This window comes from Pteropus vampyrus, unplaced genomic scaffold, assembly GCF_000151845.1.
Source record: "Pteropus vampyrus isolate Shadow unplaced genomic scaffold, Pvam_2.0 Scaffold31, whole genome shotgun sequence".
Lineage (NCBI taxonomy): Eukaryota > Metazoa > Chordata > Mammalia > Chiroptera > Pteropodidae > Pteropus > Pteropus vampyrus.
Window position 1 is genome coordinate 9,618,371 of NW_011888812.1, and position 27,430 is coordinate 9,645,800.

The 27,430-nt window shown below is 32.7% G+C and overlaps 1 protein-coding gene across 12 annotated transcripts in view; it reads right to left on the bottom strand.

Annotated features, from left to right (window-relative positions):
* PHF21A (PHD finger protein 21A) overlaps positions 1-27,430 on the bottom strand; it is a 154,294-nt gene that overhangs the window by 104,022 nt on the left and 22,842 nt on the right. For 5 of the 12 annotated variants that reach the window (XM_011356897.2, XM_011356899.2, XM_011356898.2 and 2 more), the window contains exons 2-6: positions 23,706-23,746; positions 22,212-22,323; positions 16,936-17,079; positions 11,394-11,426; positions 9,186-9,251 (exon numbers count right to left, since the gene is read on the bottom strand). In XM_011356897.2, the coding sequence (XP_011355199.1) occupies positions 9,186-9,251; positions 11,394-11,426; positions 16,936-16,989 (153 nt within the window). In that variant the 5' untranslated portion in view covers positions 16,990-17,079; positions 22,212-22,323; positions 23,706-23,746. Of the gene's footprint in view, positions 1-9,185; positions 9,273-11,393; positions 11,427-16,935; positions 17,080-22,211; positions 22,324-23,705; positions 23,747-27,430 lie in introns of all 12 variants that reach the window. The other 7 variants (XM_023528719.1, XM_023528714.1, XM_023528715.1 and 4 more) reach the window with 3 other exon arrangements.

Genomic DNA, 27,430 nt, shown 5'->3' on the forward strand with positions numbered 1-27,430 from the left:
TCTAGTCCTATGTTCCTTCAGGAAACCACTTTCAATCTTACAGATTTCTTTGGGTGTTTATCTTCTTATTTTAAAATACATATTCACTGTGATTTCTTGATTTTTTACTTTAATCATTATGTATTGAATTCCTACTACGAATAATGGAAATTTAGTTCTTATATCACCTTCCCTCATCTCACCCCCACCACCATTACAGTCATATCACAACTTTTAGTTAAATCCATATTTAATAAGGTTTGTATTATTAGAATCATGTAAATAACATTAACTGGTAAGACAATAAGTATATTACAATTATACTTATTTTCTTGTATGTTTTGTTATTCCTGGAACAAAAATGCCATGCTTTGTAATTTGCTTGGTTTTCTATATTTTCATCATTAATTCTCCATAGTCTCCAAAGAATCTATAAAATGGCTCTAAATAACAGCTCAAAACACATCATATGATCTATCAACCCATCTTTTTTTCTTGGCAACATCTTTCCTAGAGAGCTCCACCCTCCTGTCCGAACTAAACTGGTTGTTTTCTAAATCTATTATACAAGAGTCATCTAGGTTTTTCCTTCATCAAACAGGGAATTTTCTTCATCTCTCTTTTATTTTGGATTCCCTGTTTTCTTGATCCGTGTCTTCATCTTTATTGGTTTATTTTCTTGTTTTGATAGAGAATATCCTCCAGTAGCTTCCTCAAAAAGAGCACAGGGTAGGTAAGTTTTGTGACTCTGCATGTCCACAATGTCTCTATTTGCCCTTAAGACTTGATTGAGAGTTGTGTTGGGTATAGAATTCTACACTGGAAATTACTGTTTTTCAAAATTTCAAAAGCACCATTCTACTGAATTCTAGCTTCCTGTGTTGCTGCTGAGAAATCTGATGCCATCTGTTTCCTAATTCTAGCTCACAACTTTATTTTTCCCCTCTGAGGAAGCTTTCAGGATCTTCTATTCCTGCTGTTCAGCAGTTTCACAATGATGTGCCTTGGTATGGGAGTATGAGTCTTTTTTCATTCATAGTTTTAGGCACTTGGTAAATTCTATTAATCTGGAATGTATACTCTTCAGTTCTGAGAAACTTATGTTAGTTACTAGATAATATTCCCTTCTCCATTTTCTGTTCTATCTTAGAATTTCTATTGGTCAAGCATTAGACCTTCTGGATTGATCCTCTTTAATTTTTCTCTTCTACTGTCTATCCCTTTGTCTCTTCTATTTATTGAAAGATTGTTCCAATTTCATCTTCTAAACCTTGTATTTTTTTATTATCAAGAATTTTTTGTTTCCTAATTGTTCCTTTATTCCTAGCATCCTGTTCTTGTTTCACAGATGTAATATCTTCTCTTTCCGATCCTAAGGATCTAAAGTTATAGTTATTCTGATTTGTCCCTTCCAACTCTCTTGGTACATTTTGCCTTTCAAGGAAGCAGCTTCCCTTAAATAGCTGGGATTCTTGGCTGTTATGTCCATATTTAAGAATGAAGGGCTAAGAATGTACAGCAACTAGAACTCTCATACACTGATAGTGGAAATGGAAAATGGTACAACCACTTTGGAACCATTCTTTAAAAAGTTAAAAACAAACCTACCATATTACCTGAATATTTACCTAAGAGAAATGAAAGCACATCTCCACATAAAGATTCATATATGAACATTTGTAGTAGCTTTATTTCTAATAGCCAAAAACTAGAATCAATCCACCAAAGAGTATATAAGTCCATTTATAAAAATTCTACAATATGTAAATTTAATCTATAGTGACAAAAAGCAGACCAATGTTTGTCTGGGAAGGGAATGGGCAAGGGGTTAGTAAAAGAAAGACTACCAAGGGCACAAAAAAACTTTAGAGGTGATAGAAATATTCATTACCTTGACTGTGGTAATGTCTTCACCTCTTAGGATGTTCTTAATAATAATTTTTCTTTAGCTTACTTTATTTTAAGAATAGAGTATATAATACATACAACACACAAAATATGAGTTAATGAAGTATTTTATATTATCAATAAAGCTTCCAGCCAATAGTAGGCTCTTAGTAAAGTTTTTGAGGAGTCAAAAATTATATGCAGAGTTTTGACTGTATTGGGGTCAACACCCTTAACTCCTGCATTGTTCAAAGGTCAACTGTATACCCTGCATTCAGTGTGGTACTCTTTTATGCCCTAGACTGTTTTACTGTGTCTAGTAATCTCTGGTCAAGTGCCTTTCTGGTAAATTTCTTTAGCATAAGAGTTGGCAAACTTTTTCTATACACGGCCAGGTCTTTGCCACGACCACTTAATTCTGCTGTTGGTAGCATAAAAGTAACCATAAGCAATATATAAAGAAAAGATGTGGTTGTATTTCAATAACTTTATTTACAAAAACAGTTGGGAGACCAGATTTGGCCCAGGTACAGGCCACTGTTTGCCAATCCCTACTCTAGAAAATCATACTAGTCTTTCCATCTTCGGAGAACTAACCAATTTCTCTTTAGAACTAATGGCTATAACTAAAGAAGGTAATTAAGCAAGTAAAAGAGGAAAGGGAAATCATGAAAAAGGGATACTAGAAATTTTAAAAGAATTATATATAATCTTATGAGCTATTAGCAGCAGATGAGGCTCCGGGGTAGTATTCAGATAACTTGGAAACACTGTCTCAGCTGATGAACTCAGATTTAGAACAAACAGAAATCAGAGTTAAGAAAAGTTGTGTTTTCAGAAGTTTTTATGACAGATGTTTATAGACAGCTTCCAACTGTTACTTTTGCCTATCTTGACTTCAGTTGGGAGTTTTAGATGTGAATAATACTCTGGGAGATATCAATCTGGATTTTTTTTTTTTTAAATCAAATATTCCATGAAAAACAACTGGGCCAATGCTTTCACATAAGTATTGCACAGGAGGGATGAACTAGATCAAATCCTAGGGAATCTCTAAAGCTTTGGATAAAGATGAGGTCAGATTACCAACACAATTCAAAAAATTTTAAGAAAATAACAATTCTAAATTCTAATGTGAAGTGCCAATCACACTAGTCTGGTTGTGAATGAAAGAGGGTTAACATTCTATGACATGTATCGAGTTACCATTATTAGACTACAAGAACTAATTTACTTGCTTGACTCCAAGGCAATGAAGCCTAAAGACAATGTAATTATTGCACCTAATGTCCTATTTCAAAAATATTTGATAGATAAAAGTCTATAGAGTAATTTAAGAATATAATTTACTAAATAAAACTGAATGAAGAGTACACTGATCTGGGTTCTAGTCTTCAATCTGACACTGATTAATTCTATAATCATGGCTAAGTCACAAATAGACCACATCCCAGTTTATGTGATACAATGATGTACTCACAACTGAGTTAAATGTGAAATGTTCTAATAAGCTCCTTAAAAAAGTAGTACTTTACATATAAGATGAAGGTGTTACATATGAGATGAAGTTAGCCACCATGACTAAAGCCAACAATTCCCATTTAAATAGAACTTACCTCCAAAAATATTCAGTGCACTCAATAAATATATGTTCATTAACTTCTAAAAGGTATTACCCAAACATTCCATAAATAAGGAAACAGACATATTAAAGTAATAATTCAAAATCTATCAACGAGTCTATTACAGAGTCAGGAACAGAATCGAAACCACCAGTGTCCCCTATAACCAGTCCATTGTTCAAGTCACCTACTTTGCTTAAATTATGTTGTTCTATGCATCAGAAACATAATTAGTTATGGCAGGAACAGAAACTTCTCACCCAAAGGCTTCAGAATCCATTTTACTAAAATATGTTCAAATTTAAAATGAGAATGGTTCCATAAATGACAACTATTTATTAAACCCAGAAAAGTATTTCATCTTATATTAGGTTACACAGTATGTAAGGAATAGAGACTATAATTTTTAAACACAGAGTCAGAAAAAAGAACCAATGGCACAGGCCAAAGACTATGAAGAGGTTTATCACTCTAAAAAGGAATAAGAAAAATAGGAGAAAGGGTAAAAGAAAAACACCTAAAACCAAAAAGTAATTCTATGGAATACTATGGAATATTTGTACCATGGACAAATGGCATGAAAAAAATACACCTCCAAAAAAGCATCAAATACATACTAATCCATCTTACAATTAGTAAAATGCTCTTTTCCTCTCACAGTGTATCTCCTGGGAAAAAATTGGTACTCTCATATATGCTATTAATCTGATATAGACTTTTCTGGAGGTTATTTGGAAATAAACAGTAAAAGTCTTTAAAAAAAAATACAGTAAACATTTTTTATACCCTTTGACCAAGGGTGGTCAATGGATTCTTATTCTCAATTCTTCATAATCTTTATGTATTAAAAGTATACATCTACACTTTTGTCATGTAATTTTGTAAGGCTTGGCCACATGATTTGTTTTGGCTAATGAGATGTTAACAGACTTGATGCCAGCAGAGGCTTAAAATGTGTTTTGGCAGTTTGGCCTGTTTCCTGCATTCCGGTTATAAACCATGAAATGAGTATGCCCCAGCTAGCTGCTGCCCCTTCTTGCTAGGCCTCAGAATGAACACATTTAGAGTGGATCTAACCCAACCTGCAGCCTAAAGGCAGGCCAGCCAACCCACAAGCTGAAGTAGATGTGCCTAACCAAGCCAAGCCTAGATAGAGCAGAACTCCAGGTGATCTATGTGTGAAAATAAACGATGTTATAAGCCACTCAACAAAACACTGGTTTGTTATACAGAACTGTTATGGAAATACTTGACTAATACAGTTATCTCACACTCAACAATTTATCCTAAGGCAATCTGAAAGAAACATTCACATAACAAGGATGTTTATAATATTTATAATAGTAAAAAACTGGAAACATCTATCATCAACTAACAGAGAAACAGTTAAATAAATTATGATCTAGCCAGACCATTAATTATATGAAGCTATTAAAAATCATGTTTTCAAAGCACACTCGAAAATGTAAGATGTTCATAATACTTTAAATTTAAAAAGCATAAACACAAGATACACTGTTTTTAAAATTTTTTTCTACAAGCAGAGAGAAAATATCAGCTGGGTAAATTAATTAATTTAAGAAATACAAATGCTTTTCTGTGCTTAAGATCATACTAAGAACTATACTTAAAAAAGTAAATAAGACAAACATGTTCCCTGACTTCCTAAAGCTAACAGTTTAGGGAGGAAGAGAGATTTTTTTTAAAAAAAAATCACATATATATAATTATAAATTATAAGAAGTTATTGTAGCACAAACTACTAATTATCCCCAATATTTACTCCTCCTTCTTTCTCAGCACCAGAGTCCCTGGGTTTTACCTGCCCATGGCCACCTGGAACAGACTACACTTCTCAGACGTCCTTGCTTCTAGTTGACCACGTTCTGACCAATGGGATCTAGTTGGAAGTGGTGCACACAACCTCCAGTACACATCCTTAAAAACGAAGGGCTTGCTCTTTGATGCTTTTTCCCCTTCTGACCAGATGGAGCAGCTATTTTGGACTATGATGTGGAAGCTTCATGCTGAGAATGGCAGGGCAACAAAACCGGAGGAGCCTGGGTTCCCTAATACCGTGGAACCACTATCACCAGTCCTCATCCACCTCAAGAGCTTTTACATGAGAAATAAAATTCTACCTTGCTTAAGCCATTTTCATTTTGAGTTTTTAGTCATTCAGAGCTGAACCTAATCCTAAACAGCACAGCTATGAAGGAAAAATGAAAAGTTCAATGAGAGGTTATAATAGAAACAGCTGATTTTGAGAAGGCAGGGGTTTCAGGGATAGGCCCTCTGAGAAAGTAACATTTCGGCTGCAACCTGGTGCCTGGCCAGGTGAAGGGTGGTGGGGTGGCAAACAGTTCAAGGCAGAGGAGATCAAAGATGCAACTACTAAGCCTGACTCACCACAAGGACAAGCCACAAACTTCGGGATGTTAAGGTTGCTTCTACAATGAATAGAATGAACGCAGAGCATGAAAGCAACCAAGTATGCTGGCTCCAATATCAGAATCTCTACTTTGACAAGCAACAGACCACATACGCATATCAAAAATAAGGAGGGAAGGGTGCAGAAGGAGAATGAACCATGTTAAAGAAATTAATCATTGCTTCCACACTTCAGTTATTATTTAAAACAGTTTAGTTGGATTCTCTAATTAGAGTGGTTCATAAACCACGAGGTGAATATCGTTATATTTTTAAATGCTAACTATCCCTGAAACAGACTAGAGTTTGGTGTTAAAATTTTTTTTAAATAATGTTTCTTGTCTATTTCTGATTATAAAAAGGAAACATTTATTGTGGAGAACTTTGCAAATATACATGAGTATAAAGAAAAAATAAACTATCTATATAAATTCATCACCTTCCAACATTTTATACCAACACTGTTTTTATACATATTTACATACCTATATACATATATACCTACAACATACTCAATGGGATTGTAATGCATATTAAGTTGTATGTGCTTTTTCACTTAATTTATCATGAGCACATTCCTATGTCATTAAAACATTTTTGAAATCTTAATTTTTAATGGCCACATAACATATAATTTCTTTAGCCAGTTAAATCTTGGGATTTTCTGAGTTAAGAACTGTCAACCTGACCCTGTGGATCGAAGACATGACTTCAAAATCTGCCATGGAAAATTTTTATTCAGAAACCTCAAGTTATAGTTTGAAAGCACTGGAACCTTCTAATAAAGAATTCAATGAAATTTACTGAATTTTAGCCGTGAAGGATGCTAACTAAAGACCTTATTTTCCCAGAGTGTACCATTTCATAATTAGTCTTGAGGAAAAAATTGAATAAGTATCAAAGACTGAGTTATTGGTAACAAATAAGAACTAATAAGTGCTTAATGTAAGAATGACTATCTGCAATATTTTTTTAATAAAGCAAAGAGAATGTATGCATCTATTGTATAAAGTTTTCAAATGAATATAGAAAAATGCATGAATGAAAAGAAAAAAAACAATGACAAAGGGTTAATCATTAATTCTAGAATATGGCATCCTTTGAACTACTCTATTTAAAATTTTTCTTATAACCAAAAAATTAATGTTAAATTAAAATATCAGTCATGTGAATAAGGCAATTCAGATTTTAGTTATTAAATTAGAAGGAAAATCATTAAGTTTGTACTGAAGTTAAATGGATCTTGTATATAAAAAAACAAAAAGTTGGTTATTTAGCATTAGGAGTTTGTTCTAAAATGATACTATTTTAAACAAAATATCAATGTTTCAGGTTGGAAATAAGTCTGAGGTAGGACCAGTTTTTGAACTTTATAGCTGTGTTTCCTTCAAGTACCATCCTTCCTAAAAATGATGCATTTTCTGTTCTATTGGAAAGGTTGTTTTAACAGTTAAGTAAATATTTTTTAAATAGCAAGACTGCCTTTCAGTTCTCGACTCTAGTTCTCTTTATTGATATTAAACCCATTTTAAAAATTCTAGTTTATAAAATTCAACCTTAGTTCAGATGACAGAGTTTGCCACTTGATGAAATGTCTTACTGAATATATAATGTTGTAATTTTTTATTAAGTGAGGTCCCTAGTAGGAACAAATTAAAGAATAAAAAGTTACAGAAACAAACCAAAGCTTTACATCAGTGCTCACAAACAAAAATTTCAAAGAATTGTAAATTGCTTTTAATTACCCCTTTTTCCTCAAATGTAGCCTTAGGTTGTCTTAACTTTGTGACAGCATCTCCTACCCCCTACTCCACTGATCAGTTCTCACCTTCTTTCTCTGCTAGAACACGTGAATTTTTCAGCAAAAGTGACTCATCCATTGGCATCTTGTCAAACTAACCCTGAAACTACAAGGAGGCTCAGCGGTAACAGAATTCTAAAGCTAGACCACTTTCACTAACACACATTTTGACTTCAGAGAACTGAATCACTATCAGAGCCAAGTACAAAAACTCTGTTTATATTTTTCCTTAAAAACTGTTCTCCACCATGCCACCTCCTCCCAAGGAGGAGTTTAATTTGGCAAGTCCCTAATCTAAAACACCTCCTGTCTCTGGAGAAGACAAGATGGGGGAATGTAGAAGCATAAGAACACGAAGAGGGAGAAAAAAAGTAGTTGTTCACTCAGCTTGGAAAAAGACTCTATTCGGAAACATTAACAACTCATACCTATTCCATATAATTCTCAAAATTGATTTATCCCCTTAGTTAAATGAAAACACAATATAAAAAACAATAAAAAATCTCCAGGAACAAATTACTCTCATTGATAGTATTTCACTAAACAAAAGTTTAAAAAGCAACATAGAAATCAATTACTGAGAACTATTTAGTTGAAAATCTTCAATGAGATATCACCAGCATTAACTATCAATTGCAAATCAGCTAATCATTTTGGTTCACAAATTCATTTTGGTTCACAAAATCAGCTAATCATTTTGGTTCACAGGTTACCTATTCCAAGAGAGAAAATCACTCCTTTTAACCAGAGGAAAAGTGGTGGAAGAAACAAGAAAACAAATGATTTGTCAGATTACCATAGACATTTACTTATAGCTCTATCAACTGTCACACTCCACCTGGTGGCAGGAGCTGCCTGAATTGGTGGAGGTCATTTTACAAAAAATTTCAAAATTGCCAGATGTCTTTGAAAAAAAGCAAGATGCTCTTCTTTTGCCCTATATAAAATAAATCTAACAAGGTTCAACCAAAGTTTTTTCATAGTAGTAGGTCAATATCTAATAAAGATTAACTTAAAGGTGTAACAATAATCAAAATGAGAGACCTACATTCAGAGCAATCTATTTACAACCATTCTCTCCACATAAGTTAAATGTCATCTCAAGCCTTTAAAACAGGTAACAAGGCACATCCAGCAGCTACAAGAGTCTCTATCACATATTCCCACTAACTTTCTTTACCTCTTTCCGCTATGGGTAAACTATTAAGTTTAATTAACACAATTAACAGCAGCTTGCCACACTGCCTTTAGGTATTTGTCAGTAACATGTACCCATGGGATACTCTAGGGACTGATTTCAACCAAAAATAAAAATAGATAAACAGAGCTCAAATAAAATTAAAACTGAGTCTGACTGCCCACACTTATTTTCACACATGAGGAAAAATAGCAGTTCTCCTAGAAGCCTCAAGCAGACATATCTTTAGAACACAATGTTAAAAATATGCCCCCCCTTTTTCCCCTACCTGTTTCTCACTCAAAGCTGTGATTTTGGCTTGGAGTTCATGAAGCTGTTTCTTTAAATCAGCATTCTGATTGGAAAGAAAAAATATCTGTGAGAAAGATATTTCATTTGTTAACAGAATAGTAGCAAGAAGACTTTATGCATACTGTATTACAAATGAAGCAACTTTAAGCATTTAGCCAATCAAATTTGCCATGCATTAAACTGTAGTCATATTATAACTACCTAATGCCTATATCCTAAAAGTAGGCTCCTAACACTAGAGCAAGGGCAGCTCTTTTGCAATTGTCTTAAATTATAAGAACTTTTATATTTTAGCATCTAGAATTGTAATAGTACTCCTTTCTACTAAAAATACTGTTATTCTTTATAGACAATATCAGTTCACAGAAAACCTAAAGCTCCACTAAGACAAAACCAAGAAAATGGAAGTCATAAATATGCATATACTGCATGCTTAACGGAGTTATCAATAAAGAGGTTTTTCTCTACTTGCCCTATCCCTTATTTAGTAGAGTACATTTGTTATTTTAGCCTAGATTTGAAAAGCTGTCAGTGCTGCAACTGCCTCAACACTACATCATTCAAATTAACACACTGACTACCAGGGTATTTTCTCAGTTCTCAAATTCTAGGAATCAAAAAAGAATACTATTTAAGATGAGATACACTGAGTATGCTTGCGTTTTATTCAAGTGGGAAAAAAATCCAAAATTAAAGTTTTCAAATGCTCAGTATAGCAGAATAGCCTACTAGCTGACTGAGCACCACCCCAGTGAGATACCACTTTTTCTACATCATTTCACATGCCACTCTTCCAATTTGCCCCACCTGGTCTTCTGGCAGGGTTGGGGCACACATCTTCCTTCCCATGTTTACTCCATGTGGTCTTTTTTATAAGTGTATTTGATATAAGGCCTTTCAGATGAAATCACCCACTAGATTGTCTAACAATTTACTGCGCCCTCAGATTTTTCACATTAAGACTGCTCTGTTACATGACCAACAGCTTATCAGAGATACTAAAGTTTTCTAATATTTCAGTTGCTGATAACACAGGTTACCATATTAAATAGAAAAGAATGTATTAATCTTAGGTCTACCACCTTTTGGTTTCCTAAATCTAATTCAAATAATATATTTTAAAAATAAAAACTGAGAAGCTTCTCAAAGAAGTTGGAATGCCAGGTGGGAATTAACTGTGGGCAATCAATGCCAGCTCTCCGAATTAACGGATTGTGTTAAAGCACAATAGGCCACTGGGTGCTAAATTTGTAAAAAAAAATATTATTCCTACTTATAAAGTCAATCTCTTCAGTAGCATTCCTCAATTCCAAGAATTTATTTTACTTAAATTTACAATGAGACATGTATTATATGTTTAACAAGCTAAATATATATATACATATATGAGTACAAATCAGTGGGTTTAGGTGTTCTGTGAACAGTTTATAAGTAAACAAATGCAAGGGAGAAATCCTGACAGAGTCTGATAAATACTCTCCATACTTATGACCCACTGTCTAATGGCTACAAGAGACACTGCCTGAACAATAAATATAATCATCAAAGACGAGATAACTTTTTAGGAAGATTTCTCTTCAGAGATAGAGAATAAAATGCCTAAATCAAAAACTCCTCTGAGAATTCAAAGAAAAAGTAACATTTGGTGGATTATTATATAAAGTACTTTTTTACACTCTAAGGGATTTTTCAAAGATAAAAAATTTTTAAATGCTTTTGAAAAATTATTTTAAAATTTTTATCCTGAACGTAGTGAGATTAAGTATTTAAATGTTCTGTACTATATTTGTACTATAAACTACAAAAAAAAAAAAAAACAAGAATGGTTCTGGGCCATATTCAATAATTTTGAGACTATAGAAAGCCTCACAAACTCTGATTTTGAATAAGTGGGCTTATGGAAATGAAATTTAAGCTATATGAAGAGTATTAACTCTCAATTTTTTTCCCTGAAGTATTCAAAGCAATTAACATAAAAGCAAATAACAGTAACAAAGATAAAATGATAGCTTTATTATAACAGATGACTGAATTTTTATAAACCCTTAAATCATGATGACTGATATGCTAATATAATTGCTGCTAGAGATGAGATAGTTTTAAAAACTTAAGTATTGGTCTATATTTTAGTATTTTATGGTCACTTTATTTTAATTTAAAAATTACATGAATAAAAGTATTTTACCTGTGGATCCTGTTTCATTTGAGCAACCAATTTCTGGCAATAAAGAGAGAAAAAGAGCCATCAGTCTGACATATTAACTCACTATGGCTAATCAGGTTTGGTCCCCAAAATCTAAAGTTTTACGTCCACACGCAAAAATCTAAAGTTTTACGTCCACACGCAAAAAAAAAATCTAAAGTTTTACGTCCACACGCAAAAAAAAAAAAAAAAAAAGAAAAAGAAAAAAGAGCAATGCCACAATCAGAACAGACCAAAGCTTTCTGTGATCTATATAAAAGGTTGATGAGACACTCCTCTTAATATAAAAAAAGCCAAACAACCACTTTATACTTGAAATAAAAAGCTCCTGCTTTTTAGAAAATCTAGACATGGGGGGTTTTCACAAGGCAATTTAAACATGTTAGATGCTCCAAAAGCCAAGTTGTCACTGTCTGGAGTCCCAGATGAGGCCCAGAAAGAGGCTGCTCCCATACAAAACAGGCCTGTCTGTATACAGCAAAGTGCAGATTTCACAAGTCTATTGGTTTGGTTCTTACCACAGAAAGAGCTTAATATCAGAGTGACTTTGCCACTGTCTTCTCTGTGGGTGGGGCGGGAGGTGGCGGTGGGGGAGGATGAACTCAGTGGAGCAGTGATGCTCAGTATTTGAGAATAAGGAAGTAAAAGAACAATGAAGTGAAACTCTACCTACCTGGGCTCTTCTGGGAAGGAGAGTGCTACCAGAATACTAAATGAGAAAGACCTTTTACTAAGGAAAACAGATTCAAATAAAAGAAAAACAAAGAAAAGCGGATGTTGTTTGATCTCACCCAACTTCTAAAAGCATCACTTCCCAAAGGTAACAATAACAAGGGACAGAAGAATCTGAAGGATGAATAAATATCAGAAGGCTGATTCCTAAAAGTATCTGGGAATAAGCTGCTCCCCAAGTGTGTTTTCCATATAAGTGACAACCTATCCCTCTCTTTGGGTAACAAGGTGGTTTTAAATTTTCTAGTCATAAAATAAAATCTTTTTAAAATATATTATATACTTATCTGCCTTCTTCAATAAAAAGTCAGCTTTTATTGATACCTAGAGCCAAGATTACATCAACATACTATTCTACAAACAATACAATAATAAGGTCCTTATAATAAAGGCCCCAAACTGCTATTTTAAAGAATTCTTGTGTTTGCATTTTAGTTCTTCAGTCCACATCTTAATGTCAATCAGCCAGCTAGCAAATCTTGCTACTAATATTATGCCTCCCTCTAACAGCCCCGGACCCCAACTCAAATTTGCTGATTCTGATCTGCTGTGTGATACGCTCAGTGAACTAATTCTAAGATGAGCAAATAGGTAGTAATAATCTAAGAAACCTCCCTTGAATAAAATGTATAATTTTTCATAAGTGGTTTCTAACATTTATTCTGGTTGGTCGGAAGCCTTACTTTAGGTGCTAAGCTATATTCTAGGTAGCTGAGGTTTCCAATTATGTGACCTCCGAATACACAAGGCATATGTAACTATACTTCACATGTGACAGTAGAAACTCTTGTATAGCCTGGTCTTAATCTACAAAATAGTAATAACACACATTCCAAGAGCTCAGTGAAACTGAAAAACAAGGTTTTATACATATACATTTTTACTAATGTACACTAAAGGCTAGCCACACTGTTCAATGAAAAAAACCTTTGGTTTGCCTTTTTGATTTGGTTACCCAGAAAGTTGGTTGCTATACTAAAGTTGTCTTTTTAAAGCTGAAAAAGGTTTTCTTCCATGACACTGAAATTGAAAAACTGGTAACCACACTAAGTCTCCACCTCTAGAGGAAATAAATAAACCAACTTTTCTATCTATAAGAAGTCAAGCTGCATTTTACATGACCAGAGACAGGACTGAACACCCTGGACAACTTAACTAGACCATCCAAATTCCTAGCGACTTTAAACTGACATTGTGTTACTAAACTTAGGTTACTTTCTATTGCAAGAATACAGCAATTTTACTTTCTATTGCAAGAATACAGCAATTTTTCTTGAGAATATATTTTACGCGAAGGGTCGGAAAACTACAGCCCACCGGCAAATCTGACCATCCACCTGTTTTTGTAAATGAAGTTTTACTGGGACACAGCCACACCCATTTGTTTATAATATCTATGGCTGCTTTGTCTATATAGCAGCAGAGCAGAGTAGTTGTGACAGAGACTATAAATGACTTACAAAGTATAAAACACTTTACCTGGCCCTACACAGAAAATATTTGCTAACCTTTGCTTTATTATACTCTTCTGTTCCGTGTAAATACTTTTAAAGTTTAAATATGGCTTCCATCGAATCTGCCTAAGAATCATCAAAAAAGCAATTTCTCACAAAAGATGAGATGCCCATCACAGGCCATTATTATTTAAACATTTATTCGACATCAACTATGTGTACATTGCTACTTTCTTAACCATCTCCCTGTCCATAAAGAACAGAAATATACTTCTACCACAGCAATCCCAGGTAGTTTCATAACACACTTTGCAGCCCGATCTCAGCCCTAACTTCCTTCTCTAACTGGAAATGCCCCAGCATGACAGCCAGAGCCTACTTTTGTCATTTCTAGCATCCCTTGAACTTGTCAAGATCAGTAATCATGTAGGTTACCACATATCCAATCAGAATAACAACATGAGATTTACAAACAAGGCATGTCACTTGGATTTACTATTAATACCTAAATTTTTTTCAAAAATAGAAAAGTACTCTAAATGTAACTGGAATAAAAAAATCTTACATACATTATATTTTAAAATATTATCAATAAACATATAAATGTTTATTACTGCAAAAGCAAAATATATAATAATTAAAGATGAATATAAAATCTATTACTGGTATGCTTAAATCCAGTTAAATATATACGGAAAGAGAGAGTTAATGTGAATATTAAGAATGTTTGGGATTAACTTTAGAAAAAATATTAGATCCCTTTTGAGTCAACAAATATAATTTAAAAATGTAAATCAGATTTTAAAACAATAAACATTAAATTTTTTCATAACTAATTCTCATAAAATTTGGTATGCTTAAATTAAAATATGAAACAAAATAACATTTAAGAACTCTGTGTGATTTTTAGTAATTCAGTAGGTCATAAGTCTTTCAAGAAAGTCTTACCAGGATTTGTTCACATCTTGTGAGGATGAACTACAAGTAGAATGTCAATTCTGCCATCTTAAAATTTCCTGAGAGGAGTATCTCCAAAAATCATATACAACGTCATTAAATTATCTCTAGATTGTTCTCTAGAAATTCATTCTAAGATGATGTCAGCTTTGAACAAATAGTAAACAAACTGTCATCATTTGCCATTTCACCAAATTGGGTACTCTATGTTAAAATATTTTCGTCTGGCACAGACTGAAAGTAAAGGTATGGAAAAAGATATTTCATGAAAATGAAAATTTAAAAAAAAAAAAGCTGAGGTAGCAATATTTATACTAGACAAAATGACTTTAAAACAAAGGTTATAATAAGAGACAAAGAAAGACCCAGTAATCCCACTTTTGCGTATTTATCCAAAGAAACCCAAAGCATTACTTCAAAGGGACATGTGCATCCATATGTTCATTGCAGCATTATTTATAATAGCCAAGATAGAGAGGCAACCTGGGTGTTCATCAATGGATGAATGAATAAAGAAGAGGTGGGACATCTACACAATGGAATATTACTCAATCATTAAAAAAAATGAATGAAATCTTGCTATTGTCAATAACAGGGATGGACCTAGAGGGTATTGTGCTTAGTGGAATAAGTCAGAGAAAGAAAAATGCCACATGATTTCACTTATATGTGGAATCTAAAGAGCAAACTAAATGGACAAACAAAACAGAAACAAACTCATAGATACAGAAAACAAATTGATGGTTGCCAAATGGGAAGCGGGTTGAGGAGCTGGGTGAAAAAGTGGAGAGGAAAGGATTAAAAAGTACAAATGGATATTTACAAAATAGTCACAGGGATGTAAAGTACAGCATAGGGAATACAGTCAATAAGGTTGTAATAACTATATGGTATCAGTTGGGTACTGGATTTATCCGGGTGATCACTTTGTAAGTCATTTAAATTTAATCTCTATGTTGTACACGTGAAACTAATATAATATTGTATGTCAACTGTAACTGAAAATAAAAAAGAAATTTTAAATAAAAAATAAAATATAGATTCAAATGAAAAAAGAACAAAACTTTCATTCGGGAAAAAGACAAGCTTGTTTTTGTAAACAGATTTTATTCTCAATTAATATCAGAAGCAAGGCCAAATAAAATGTGCTTACTTTATTATACACTAAATTTAAATACATAAAATATAATAAATTTCTTAAAGTTACCATAAACACAACACACTTTACATAGAGAAGTCTGCCTATACATGGCAAACTATAAGACTACTGAGGAGCAAAAGTTTAACAAGATCCAAAGCAGCAGCAGGGATTTCTGAACATAGAAACTTAATGTAAAATGTATCTGTGTGTGTATATCTATACATACATATATAGATATATGTGTCTTTGAAGCTTTCCTAAAAGTTCTCATCCACCCTAACTCCGAGAAACTTGTAAATTTAGTAGTTACCAAAAGTCTAAAAGTCCACCAATTTCCGAAACTAATCTTACATTAGACTATTCAGATAAAACAAAGGAAACCACAGCTAAGAACAAACACTTTTAAAAAATAGTTCTCTTTTCCTATTCCAACATCTTGAATATTCAAAAGTAGTCAATTCCTCATCATTTATCACTTTCTATTACCAAATATTATATATGTACATGTGCATGTTGAACCTAGTACCACATCCAGCTAACATCTAGAAACAGTGATACTCTGTTTATATAATAAATGTTAATGATTTAGTTATTTAAAGATAACTTTTTGTCTTGGTTACTCTTATAGTAAATAAAACACTATACATATTAAATATATAAGGTATTTGTTAACATAATTATATCATACAAATAAAATTATTAATATACATTTTTATTTCCACATTTTAAAGGTTTGTTTAGCCTAAGTTTCTTTACACCTGAGGTAAAATGTAAGAATTGTGAAATCTAAAACTTACACATCTGTGAAGGCAATCACGGTTTATATTTTACTAATAACTGGAATCAAGGCATAAAGCTGAATTATGAGTGAAAACTTCAGTATACATGGTAGTCAAGTTAAATATGTCTCACTTAAAATATGCAAGTTAAGTCATAAGTCACAAGAATAAAGTCTTTCAAATAAACCAAAAAAAAAAAAAGACAAGATTTTTTAATACTTTTGGTATATGAAAAAAATATTTTCCATTCTTTTCTGTGGAAAGGAAATCAGGACTATTTTATTAAAGTTCTTATAAGTATTATCAATGAGTTTACCGAGTATTGATAAAAGGCAAATGACACGACTCTTGGACAATTGTCTGAAAGATGATTAAAAACTACTAAAAATCAGAGATGGGCCTGTTTACTAATCTTAGTCATTACTTAACATGATATGAAAGAAGCCAATAATGCAACATACCTGGTGAACCTGAATTTCCACTTTAAGAGCTTCCTGTAGAGTCTGCAACTCCATCCTCTACCTTCTCCACTTTCTCTTATATCTGCTAATTCTATAGTTTCTTCAGCCTCCGTTTAAAATAACAAACTCCTCTTCTCACTGCAGCTGTAGAGATCATACAATGTTTTGGATCATTACGTTAGGCATAAAGGAAATAGTCATGTTAAATAAAATAAAGCAGTTGAAAAATATTTGATTCTCTAACACAGGGCAAGAAATTTCCCAAAAAGATTTCTTTCCAAAATCAACAGTTTTGTACTAAATTGGTCCCCAAACTTTCTGGATTTTTTCTTTGAGCATTCTTCTAGAGAACGCTTCAAATAAGTAAGAAATGAAAAAAAAAATGTGTTTAAATCTGGTCATAGAAACATCTAAGCACCTACTACGTGCTCAGCACCACATTACATACTACATTCTGAGGATACACAGCTAAACAAGACCCCTTCTGCCCTAGATGAGTTGGAAGTCTAAGAGAGGAGGAGACCTACAACCATCCAGGACACACTGTCCTTCGAAAGAGACACATAACAACAGGGTCATACATTTTTAAACAACACACGAAGTGAACTGGAAAGTTCAGGGTCTCCCAGAGGTTAAAGAAGGCCAAAGTAGTTTCATTTGGCTGGACTCTCATTCTACTTAAAAAAATTTTTTAAACTGAAAACAGGAAAATCTGGTGTAAGTTAAAGGTTTACATTTAACAAATTAATACTTAACACAAATATAAGGCAATGTAACTGCGTTCTCCACAAAGTTATGACAGGGATATTAAAAAATAAATCTACTGTGTACAACTGATGAGACAGTCTAGCAACAGCACCGACATTTCCAGCTTTACAATGAATACCATCTTCTTTCCAAGGCTGTCAGTGCATCTCTTTGGCTGTGTGTATAACTAACTGCATGTGGAGGTAATGTCAAAAGCCTAGATTTGTGAATGTGAACCTTCCTATTCTGCTCCACTCATCACTACTGCAATTTAAATTAACTCAATGGCTAATTTCTCTTTTAATTTTTTCTTTTTTGAATATAGCCTTAGACATGATTTTAGGTACTCTCCCTAAGGAAAGTTTGCTTCTGCCTAAATAATTTAAACTTTACTTCTTTCTTTTTTCTTCTTCCTACCTGTAAAACTCATGGTTAGAGGAACTTCTCAGCATTCTCACAAACCAAGGAAAGGAACAATCAACGAGCTAAAAGAATCGCTGTTCCTTAAACCAATTCAATGAGATTCATTATCTTTATATTTCTAAAAATTATTTATCTATGGATAAAGTCCATATTCAACTTAAGTTATCCTAAAATTTTAAAACATGATGACAGTTATAATGGAATCATTAACTACAAAATACACACTTATGAATACGAGTTTTTATTATATCTGCTTAACCTCACTAGGCTTAAAACATCACTGGCAATCTTTCCCCTAGGGTTTATATACTATGTTCTGTAGTATCAAAATACTCTAACTTAAGAAAACAATAAATTTCAAAAGTGTAATATTCCTTCAAAATCATATTTGTGGAGGCTAGGAAAGATTATTAAACAATGATATTATCAATCAAAAAATTTCATAAAGGTAGTATGTTTAGGGGAAATAATTTGGAAAGGTCGACATATTTTGATGAACAATCCTGAGTTTTTCAGCTACGTATTATCTTAGAAAATCTTTGGAACTATAATAAATAAATAAATATGAGAACCATTAAGTTATTTAGACAAAAGGTTTCGTTGTCATCTAAGTTTACACTATATAAAAACACAAATGTTAAAACTTACACGATTTTAAATACTATTCTCCCTACTCAAATTCTTGACTTATATACTACAGTTCTTCCTGAAAATTGAATTAATTTTAGTTTTTTTCAGAAAGTGTCCAAAAATGATCTGTTATGATACTTGTCAAATTAAGAATCATCTTGAAGTTAAAGGAATATTTTCAACAAAAGAAAGGCCATATTTTATTTTACTGGTAGTAACATATAACATTATAGTTCAACTCAACTCATATAAACTCTGGAAACAAACAGCAGGTTAAAAATATGAGGAACTTTTTTATAAATAACAAAGAGTTAACATAATTTATACAGTTAGAGTGCTCAAAATTAATTTTTTTAAATGATGAAAAAGCAATTCACAGAAGAAATAATAATGACCAACAAACATGAGAAACATCCATTTTCAATAGAGTCACATAAGCGTAAACTTTAAGAAGTTTTGTCTATCAAAGTGACAAAGATTTTTAAAAATAATAATACTGTCAGCTGTCGAGTATGTGGGTCAGGTGTCACATTCAGGATTTCCTACTGGTTACCTCTTGGGGGTAGCACTAAGGGTTATTTACTTCTTTTCAGAATATCAATATTCTCAATTATTTCCACAGAAAATATGTACTTATTTTTAAATAACAAAAAATTAACTGAGGATTGCTAGATAAAGCACCAGAAAATTTTATACTGATGAAACAAAATGTTCAGGAAAAAAGTAAAACCAGGGTTTAACCTGGAGGCTTTAAATGTCAAGGAGTGCCTTGCAGGATAAGAAGCCTGCAACTCAAGTTAATGAGGAGCTGACAGCTTTTACTTCCTTTATCAGATCGTTGTCTACTTATTAGAAATAAACAAAGGCACACGTTTTATTTGGCAAGAACGCTAACTGCCAATTACTCATTTTATTTCAAAACAAAATGTTTAAAAGAATAGTTCAAAAAGGTAGTGACTTGTTATAGAAAAACTTAAAGGATTAGAAGATTTATTGGATATCTTTCTTCAAAAAGGTCTCTTTCTGGATAGCAATTTTAAAAGATTGGTCTCTGCCTAAAGGAACAAATTATATCCATATATTTATAGCTTACAGAACAAAGCAAGCACATGTTGGATCTTTTTTAAAATATTTTGGGGGTTTAGACAACACATGCAGCCGTCATATAAAGACTGTTTGGGGGCAGTTTATAGCATCATTAAGAAAGTGTTATTCGCTAAATCTGTGAAAAGATGATTTATCACATTTTGACCAATTCTAATAAGTTATAAATAACAAATCAGTTGCTGCAAGGTAAATATAAACAGTCTCACAAAACAGTAATAGACACACTTTATTGAGGTACAATGCCTTTCACTACTCACCAGCTCTAAATACTACCATCAGAGAGGACAACTGCCTAGCACATAACACCAACATTTGTTATCTTCAAAACTATACATGTCAAACCACTGGGACACCTAATGGCCTCTCACTTTCAAATAACAAAAATATCAAAAACATAAACAAATAAAAACCCCACAAACCAAGCAAAAACAATAATCAAATCTCACTTAAAAAGGCAGCTCTGATGTCTAGAAAGAGCACTTGCTGTCCCCCAAGAAAACAAAAAAAATACCTAATTCCACTTACTTGCTGTGTAATCATTCTTAGCCTCAGGGTTTTTAAAATTTGTTTGTTTCCTTATAAATCAGTAAAGCAAATGTGGGAATGTTATCACCTACTTCATAAAATTGTGATGAGGTTTAAATAAGGTAAATACCATACGAAAAGCCCTTTTTAAACTGTAAATTTTTATGCTATTCATAACATACTTTACGCTTTTATTCATACATACAAACTTTCTTTAATAAACTTCTCCACAGAGTATATTGCTAAGACTGTATGTAGGCTTTCCTATTTTCAAATTCATATAGTTAGAAAGAGGCTTCTAACTATTTTTCTAGGTATAGTTCTCCTTAGAGAAATGTGACGTATAGGTCTTTCATTATGATTCTAATAATGTGGTAATGCTATAACTCTGCATTTACTGCTAAGGAACATTGCTCTGTTCCTGAACTGATAGAAACCTTTTTCCAATCAAAGCTCAATTCATCAACCAAGTTTCTTTAACTAACAGTAAGTCCATAATACACTATGCCCCTCCCCAGATTGAATGCCCTAAAAATGGTCAGCTTGACGTTCTCTATACCATATACTTACTTGGTCTAAGACTCCACTTTTGATCTATATTCTCAGAATAGTGTTTAAAGTAAGTTCAATATTTTTTTAAAATATGAAAAAGTAGAAAGTCTTGACAGATCTATGTATACGTATCCTTGTCACATGCCTAATACTAAAATATCAGGTTTTAATTTGTGCAAAATACTTTTTTCTTGCTATGTATCTAACATGCCAGCAGGTAAAACAATATCTGTAATTTTTAACTAATAGTGCCCAAAATGACCATGTATGCAAAAATTAATAAAATTACTTTAATAATGCTTATTGAAAACTAACACTAACATGAATCAAGAAATGACATTAAAAAACAACATAACGTTTGTTTTCTTATTTTCATGTGGTATTTCTTGGTGACACTCCACAGGTCAACAGAAAATGCTACTGCACGAAGAGCTAGGCAATCCTGATTTTAGAGGCTACTAACTGAATCTGGGAAGGTTACTATGCTCAAATCCTGGTATTACAGCTGCTGACAAAAATCTCCTTAGCTAATGAGACTGATGTTTCCGAACCATTAAATTAAACACACACATATAACTAGATTTATGATATATGAATGTCTGATGTGGTTGAGTACAAAATATATATCTTTCCTTTCTCTGTTTTCTTTTTTTAGGGAGGAGGGAGCGAGGTCCTTATTTTTTAAAAAAAAAAAAAAAAAAAAAAAGAGGAATACCTACACACAAGTCATACCAATACAATACGAGAGTGTGGTTTTTAGGTCAAGTCAGGGATGCTCCACTACACCCACTCCCTCGTAAGTCTGCTGCAGTGCCTTGCACCTCTCCCTGCCACCAGTGTTCATTCTAATGTACAGTTTCTACCTAACTTTCTGGGCCCAAGCCTAGCCAGCAAATACACATTCTTCTACTCGCTACCTTTACAGAAATCAAGCATGTTTACCAAAATCATCCCAACAACAAGAACATTGAAGTAAATTTAAAAATTCACAGAACTTCAAAATGAAGGAGGTTAGAAACTAGAGTATAAGAAAAGCATAGTGACAATGAGGCCGAGATTTTTTGAACTGGTTGCCACATTTACCAGAATACTATTTAATGATTATAAAAAGAGTCCAGACAAGCCTGCCAGAACCATATACATATTTACTGCACAAAGGTTAACAAAAGAGGTTGTGGTAGTCTTGCATAACCAGGAAGTACTTAACAGAAGTGGAAATCATGGGAGATAGATTTTAGATCAATTTAAGGAAGTGCTAAGGATTAGAGCTATACAAAAAAGGAATGGGTTACCTTATGAGGTAGTGGGCTCCCTGTCATTAGAAGTATTCAAGAATGCTGCATATCATATCCCCCTCTTGGAGATTCACAATGCACATTAGCATATTAAAGGTTCTGAGAAGTCCTGCAGTAAAGAAACCTGTTTAACTTTGTTTAATGCAGCATTTCCCAAATTATTTGACCATAGAACATTTTCCCTCCCCCACCCGGCCTTAGTAATATTTATTCATTTCTGTGGAACACGAGTTCCTCAGAATACATTATAGAAATAATAAGCTACATTTTTTTTTAAATGTAGTATTCGGTAGGTACCCAAATAACAATCCATCAGAGATAGAGAAGAAATTGCCACATCCAGTAAAAGGCTAGAAGAGAAGGTCTTTAAGGTCCCATCTCTAAGACCCCATGATTCTATCACATCTCAGAGTAAAGGGTTATTGGGTCCTGATTATTTTAAAAGGGTCCATGAGAGAAAGGCAAGTATAATAAAAAGGTAATAAATGTAAGGTTAACTAGTTCAAATGCCTCTCTTTCATGTTCAAAGCCCCAATCTCTACAAGGTAAGACAGATATCTCAAGAACCGTAAGTTATCAAAAAAAAAAAAGCCCTTAACTAAATATCTACTACACACACTAGGTTAATTACTATTTGAGAGAGAGAGAGAGAGAGAGAGAGAGACAGGTGTAAAAAAAAAAAAAATAGATAGCCTTGCATTAGGGGACTACCCTATTACAGCTATCTTGTTTGAATTTAATTTTTTATCACAAAATACACGCTCTCTAAATAAGGTTAATATTTGTTTGATCCTTAGTCACTAGACTGCCTTGTGCAATCTGTGATCTTGAATTAGACATTCAAAGAAACGATTCAACTGTGATGATTTATAAGCTGTTAAAGTAGATATTAAAGTAGATATTAGGAAAAAATGTGTTTGCTTATGTGTTCCACACTGCTACATTTCTCTTTTTATTTTTTCCTCTTTAAGAATACAAAACACACACTAAAAATTTAATATCAGACATGAAGCCAATCCAACATTAAATTTAAGAATATAAATGCTTAAGAGCCCCAAATTTCAAAGTCAAGGTTCCCATAGTTACATTAATCTAGCTATTTTCCATATATATTAAAGCCATCAAATTTAACAGAATATTAAGTAATACAAAACACAATGAAAACCTTAACTTTTTAATTTCTTTACTTTTGAATTTTCAGCTCTAACACTGCATTAAGGACATTTTTGGCACAGGGGACCTTTACACTGTAACAGTTATTGAATGCAGGAACATGCAAGTCTAGCAGTATTATTAGAAAGACAGATGCATTTGAGATATGGCTATGTGAAATTAGACAAAAATTCACTTTCATTCAGTACAAACAGCAAAACCTCACTTCTGAGAAGAGAGTTTTGCAAAAAAAAAGAAAAGAAAAAGAATTCACTGAACGTTTGAATTATTATCCAACTAGCATCAAACACACTATGCCAGCCTGGTAAAAGGACTTACCAATTTGGGGAAAACTGACCCTCCTTCAGCTCTCTTGCTCCCTATAACAGAAGAAGGAGGAAAATGGAATTAGGCTACAAACAGATTTATGATATGTCATCAAAAGCTGAACACTGAAAGATTTCTATCTGATTTTAAGGAGAAAAAACCAAAACACAAACATCTGCAAAGCTCTAAAACTCAAACAAAAGAAAGGGATAGGTAATTCTTACAGCAAAGAGAATTCAAGGGAAGTTAAGTCTCTAATTTTCCAGTTTTTTCACTTTTCCACAGTTTTTTTCAAGACAAGGAAAAGTAGTTGAGGGTTTCCCTTTCCTAAGAGACAAACAGAAATGAAATGCACCTCATCTGTAAAACATACACTCTCATTTCCAACAAATGACCTCCACTGTTTGCTGCTTTATATTAACAAATTAAGCTAACACCATTGGCTCTTAGTTTGGTCTACTAAGGCCTTTTTTCAATTTATCTTGAAATGAATTTGTCTTATATAAGGCTTTAAAATCCACAGCATTTTATATCTATAGTCATAATTTTCATTCACATTCTTAAAGTCTCACCACTTTAGGCTGTAAACCACATCACACAGAAGTGACTTTCTCTATGCTACATATTTAATCAGTGAATGGAGCCAGAAAGAAAAAAATCAAAGGTTTTGGGATCCCAATCCAATGCTCAATGATGTTTTTATCAATTGTGCTTTCTTAAGGCTAACTAAACTCCATTAAGTTGACTTCAAGGTCAGAAAAGTCAAGTCAGGCTCTACTGTTTATTTTTAACTCTTCCCTGCCCCAAACTTCTTTCTCACTTAAAAAAAAAAAAAATAGGAAACAAAATTTAAACTTTTCCTCTAATATTTTAGTATTAAATTATTTAAACTCCACATACCATGCTCTAAAACTAAAAGTATCTTCCTTATGCTTTAAACATAATACATTTGTTGACTGATATTATGCCAATAGTGTTTTCATTTCAAGGGATATTTCAAAAAATGTCATCCAGATTATAAATTTTTATTTACTTATGTACAGTCATATAAAACATATAGTAAAATAATTTAAAACAGCCCAGATTCATAGTTAACATTCATTTCCACAAGAAATTCAATTTGCTGTTTTAGCCTGCCTTTTCTATAGCAGCAGTGTTTTAAAAGTTCTCAAGTCCATATAAATGGTAATTTCAATCACCAAGATTAGAATGACTCCCACCCAAAAAAGTTATCATGCAAAAATCTGTAGAATAATATGGTTATTAAAGAGTGGATTCTCACAAAGGAAAAAAAATTTGTAATTTTGTGGTGATAGATGTTAACTAAACTTACTGTGGTAATCATTTCCTAATACATCATTATCTCCATCCCCCTCCCCTTCCCTCTCTAACTCGTCCTCCTATGTCAAATCATGTCGTACACCTAAAACTAACACAAGATATTTGTCGATAACATCTAAATTTTAAAAAGTGGATTCTTAACATTATAGATACTACTGTACCACTCAAAACAGTACCATGCATATCATGCTAAGTGAAATAAGTCAGAGAAAGACAAGTATCATGATTTCACTTATATGTAGAATCTGAAGAACAAAATAAACGAACAAACAAAAGGAAAACAGACTCATAGAAATGGAGAATTGATGATTGCCAGATGGAAGGGAGATTGAGGGGCTGGGTGAAAAAGGAAAAGAGATGAAGAAGTACAAATTGGTAGTTACAAAATAGGCATGTGATGTGAAGTACAGCATAAGGAATATACTCAATAACATTGTAATAACTATGTATAGTGTCAGGTGGGTACTAGACTGATGGGAAAGAAATCACTTCCCCATCTGAACACCTGAAACTAATACAAAATAATATTTTTAGCTTTAATTGAAAAATAAAAGTTAAAAAAAGTATATGCATATAGTAAATGCTCAGTAAATATCTGTTACATGAATGAATTCACTAAGTGGACTCTTAACTCTTTTGCAGGCTTATTCTCCCTATTAGGCATTTCTTGTTAGTTTTTTTCATGCTTGGGATAATTTATGCATCAATCTCCCACAGCATTATTTGTTAAATGAATGACTTTGGACAAAAACAATTGATTAGGAAGTTAAATATTGCCATTTTAAAATATAATGAAAAGGAAAAGACTGATAACTTGGACTAAAGAATTTCTGGTCATCAAAAAAAAAAAAATTAAGATAATGAAAAAGCAAGCCACAGAATGAGAGATAACTGCAGCACATATAATAACAATGGCTGATACCCAGATTAAATAAAACATATTGAAACTCAAAGTGATCAGGATAGGGTTGGGATTTTAACTTTTATTTATATGGTATTTGAGAAAGTACAGTCACATAAACTCTTCTGAATCATATTCAATAAAAAGGTGCAATGGATATATACCTTATTTCTAGGGCATTTCTCCAAAAATCAGTAGCAAAGTCAATCCCAAACTGATAAAGAATTTTGCCATGATATCATAAAACTGCTTTCAAGGACTGCAGAAATCACACAGGAAATCAAAGCCTGAGAGGTTAAGTGACTTCCCCAAATGTCACACAGCTAGTTGGCAGTAAAGCTGGAGAAAAGCTTGCAGACCCTGAGACTCCTTTGACTGAGCTGGCCTTTCCACCAGACCTCACTTCCTCTTCACCAGTGGCAGCAGTTACTCTTCTAAGAAATAAACTACAATAAATACTGACCAAATATATTTGGAAACGTTTGCATGTTAAGTTTTAAAGAAAAATCATGTAAGGTATCTAGGGCAGGTTTTAAAATCTGAGATCCTTTATGTATGGTTAAGGGATCCCTGTGAATGGGCTTCAGAGGGGTTTGCCAACTCCATGATACTATGTGCCAAGTTCTGTGTAAGAATTATGGGAAAAAGATCCACAGTCTTAAGATGAGCAAAAAGGTTCAGATATTCAAAAAGAGTAAATTTTGTTTAGAATAGTGATTCTTAAACACCACATTAGGACTACCAAAGTGTTTCTTCTGAAACACTACTGACTACTATTTGGAAATTGATTAAAAATATTATTTCTATAATTTAACAGGAATGTATTAGCAGCAAGATTCATATAAAAATGTGTTACTTATTGCACTATCCATAAACAAAATCTATTTAAAGTCTGAAATGCAAGTTTGATTTTCTCATGTTAAGTTGATTGAAAGTCCACTTACATACAAGTTCACACTTGCAGCTAATGTAGTTCAAATATTTAATCATATTTGCTTAATTTTTTAAAATATAGATTTGTTTTTGAAAAATACATTCAAAATACTTAAGTTGGAATAAATGATTTTTTTGCTTTAGAGATGAACATTATCTTGCTAACACAACTTCACATGATTTTTTGCAAAATGAAGATTGTTCACCTCTCTAGATCTTCACAGGCACATGCTTTAATTAGCACTGGTAAAGAAATGAATCATTCAGATTTCTGATATGATCGTAAACTTTAAAATATCATCAATAAATCAAAAAGGTAACTAATAATTACTTAAGTATCTTTTATAAAATATCTAAAAACCTCTGTATATGAATGATATGTATTAAACAATAAGTAAATTTTGCAGAGAAAATGTTCAATACTAGATCATGTTTTAAATTAGGCTAAAATTTATCCTACTACAAATTTTGAGTGATTAAGTTTATAGTGTATGCTTAATCATAAATTTTGATAAGGGACTAGAATAGCACAGATAACTGTCATTCAAAGACAGTTTAAAAT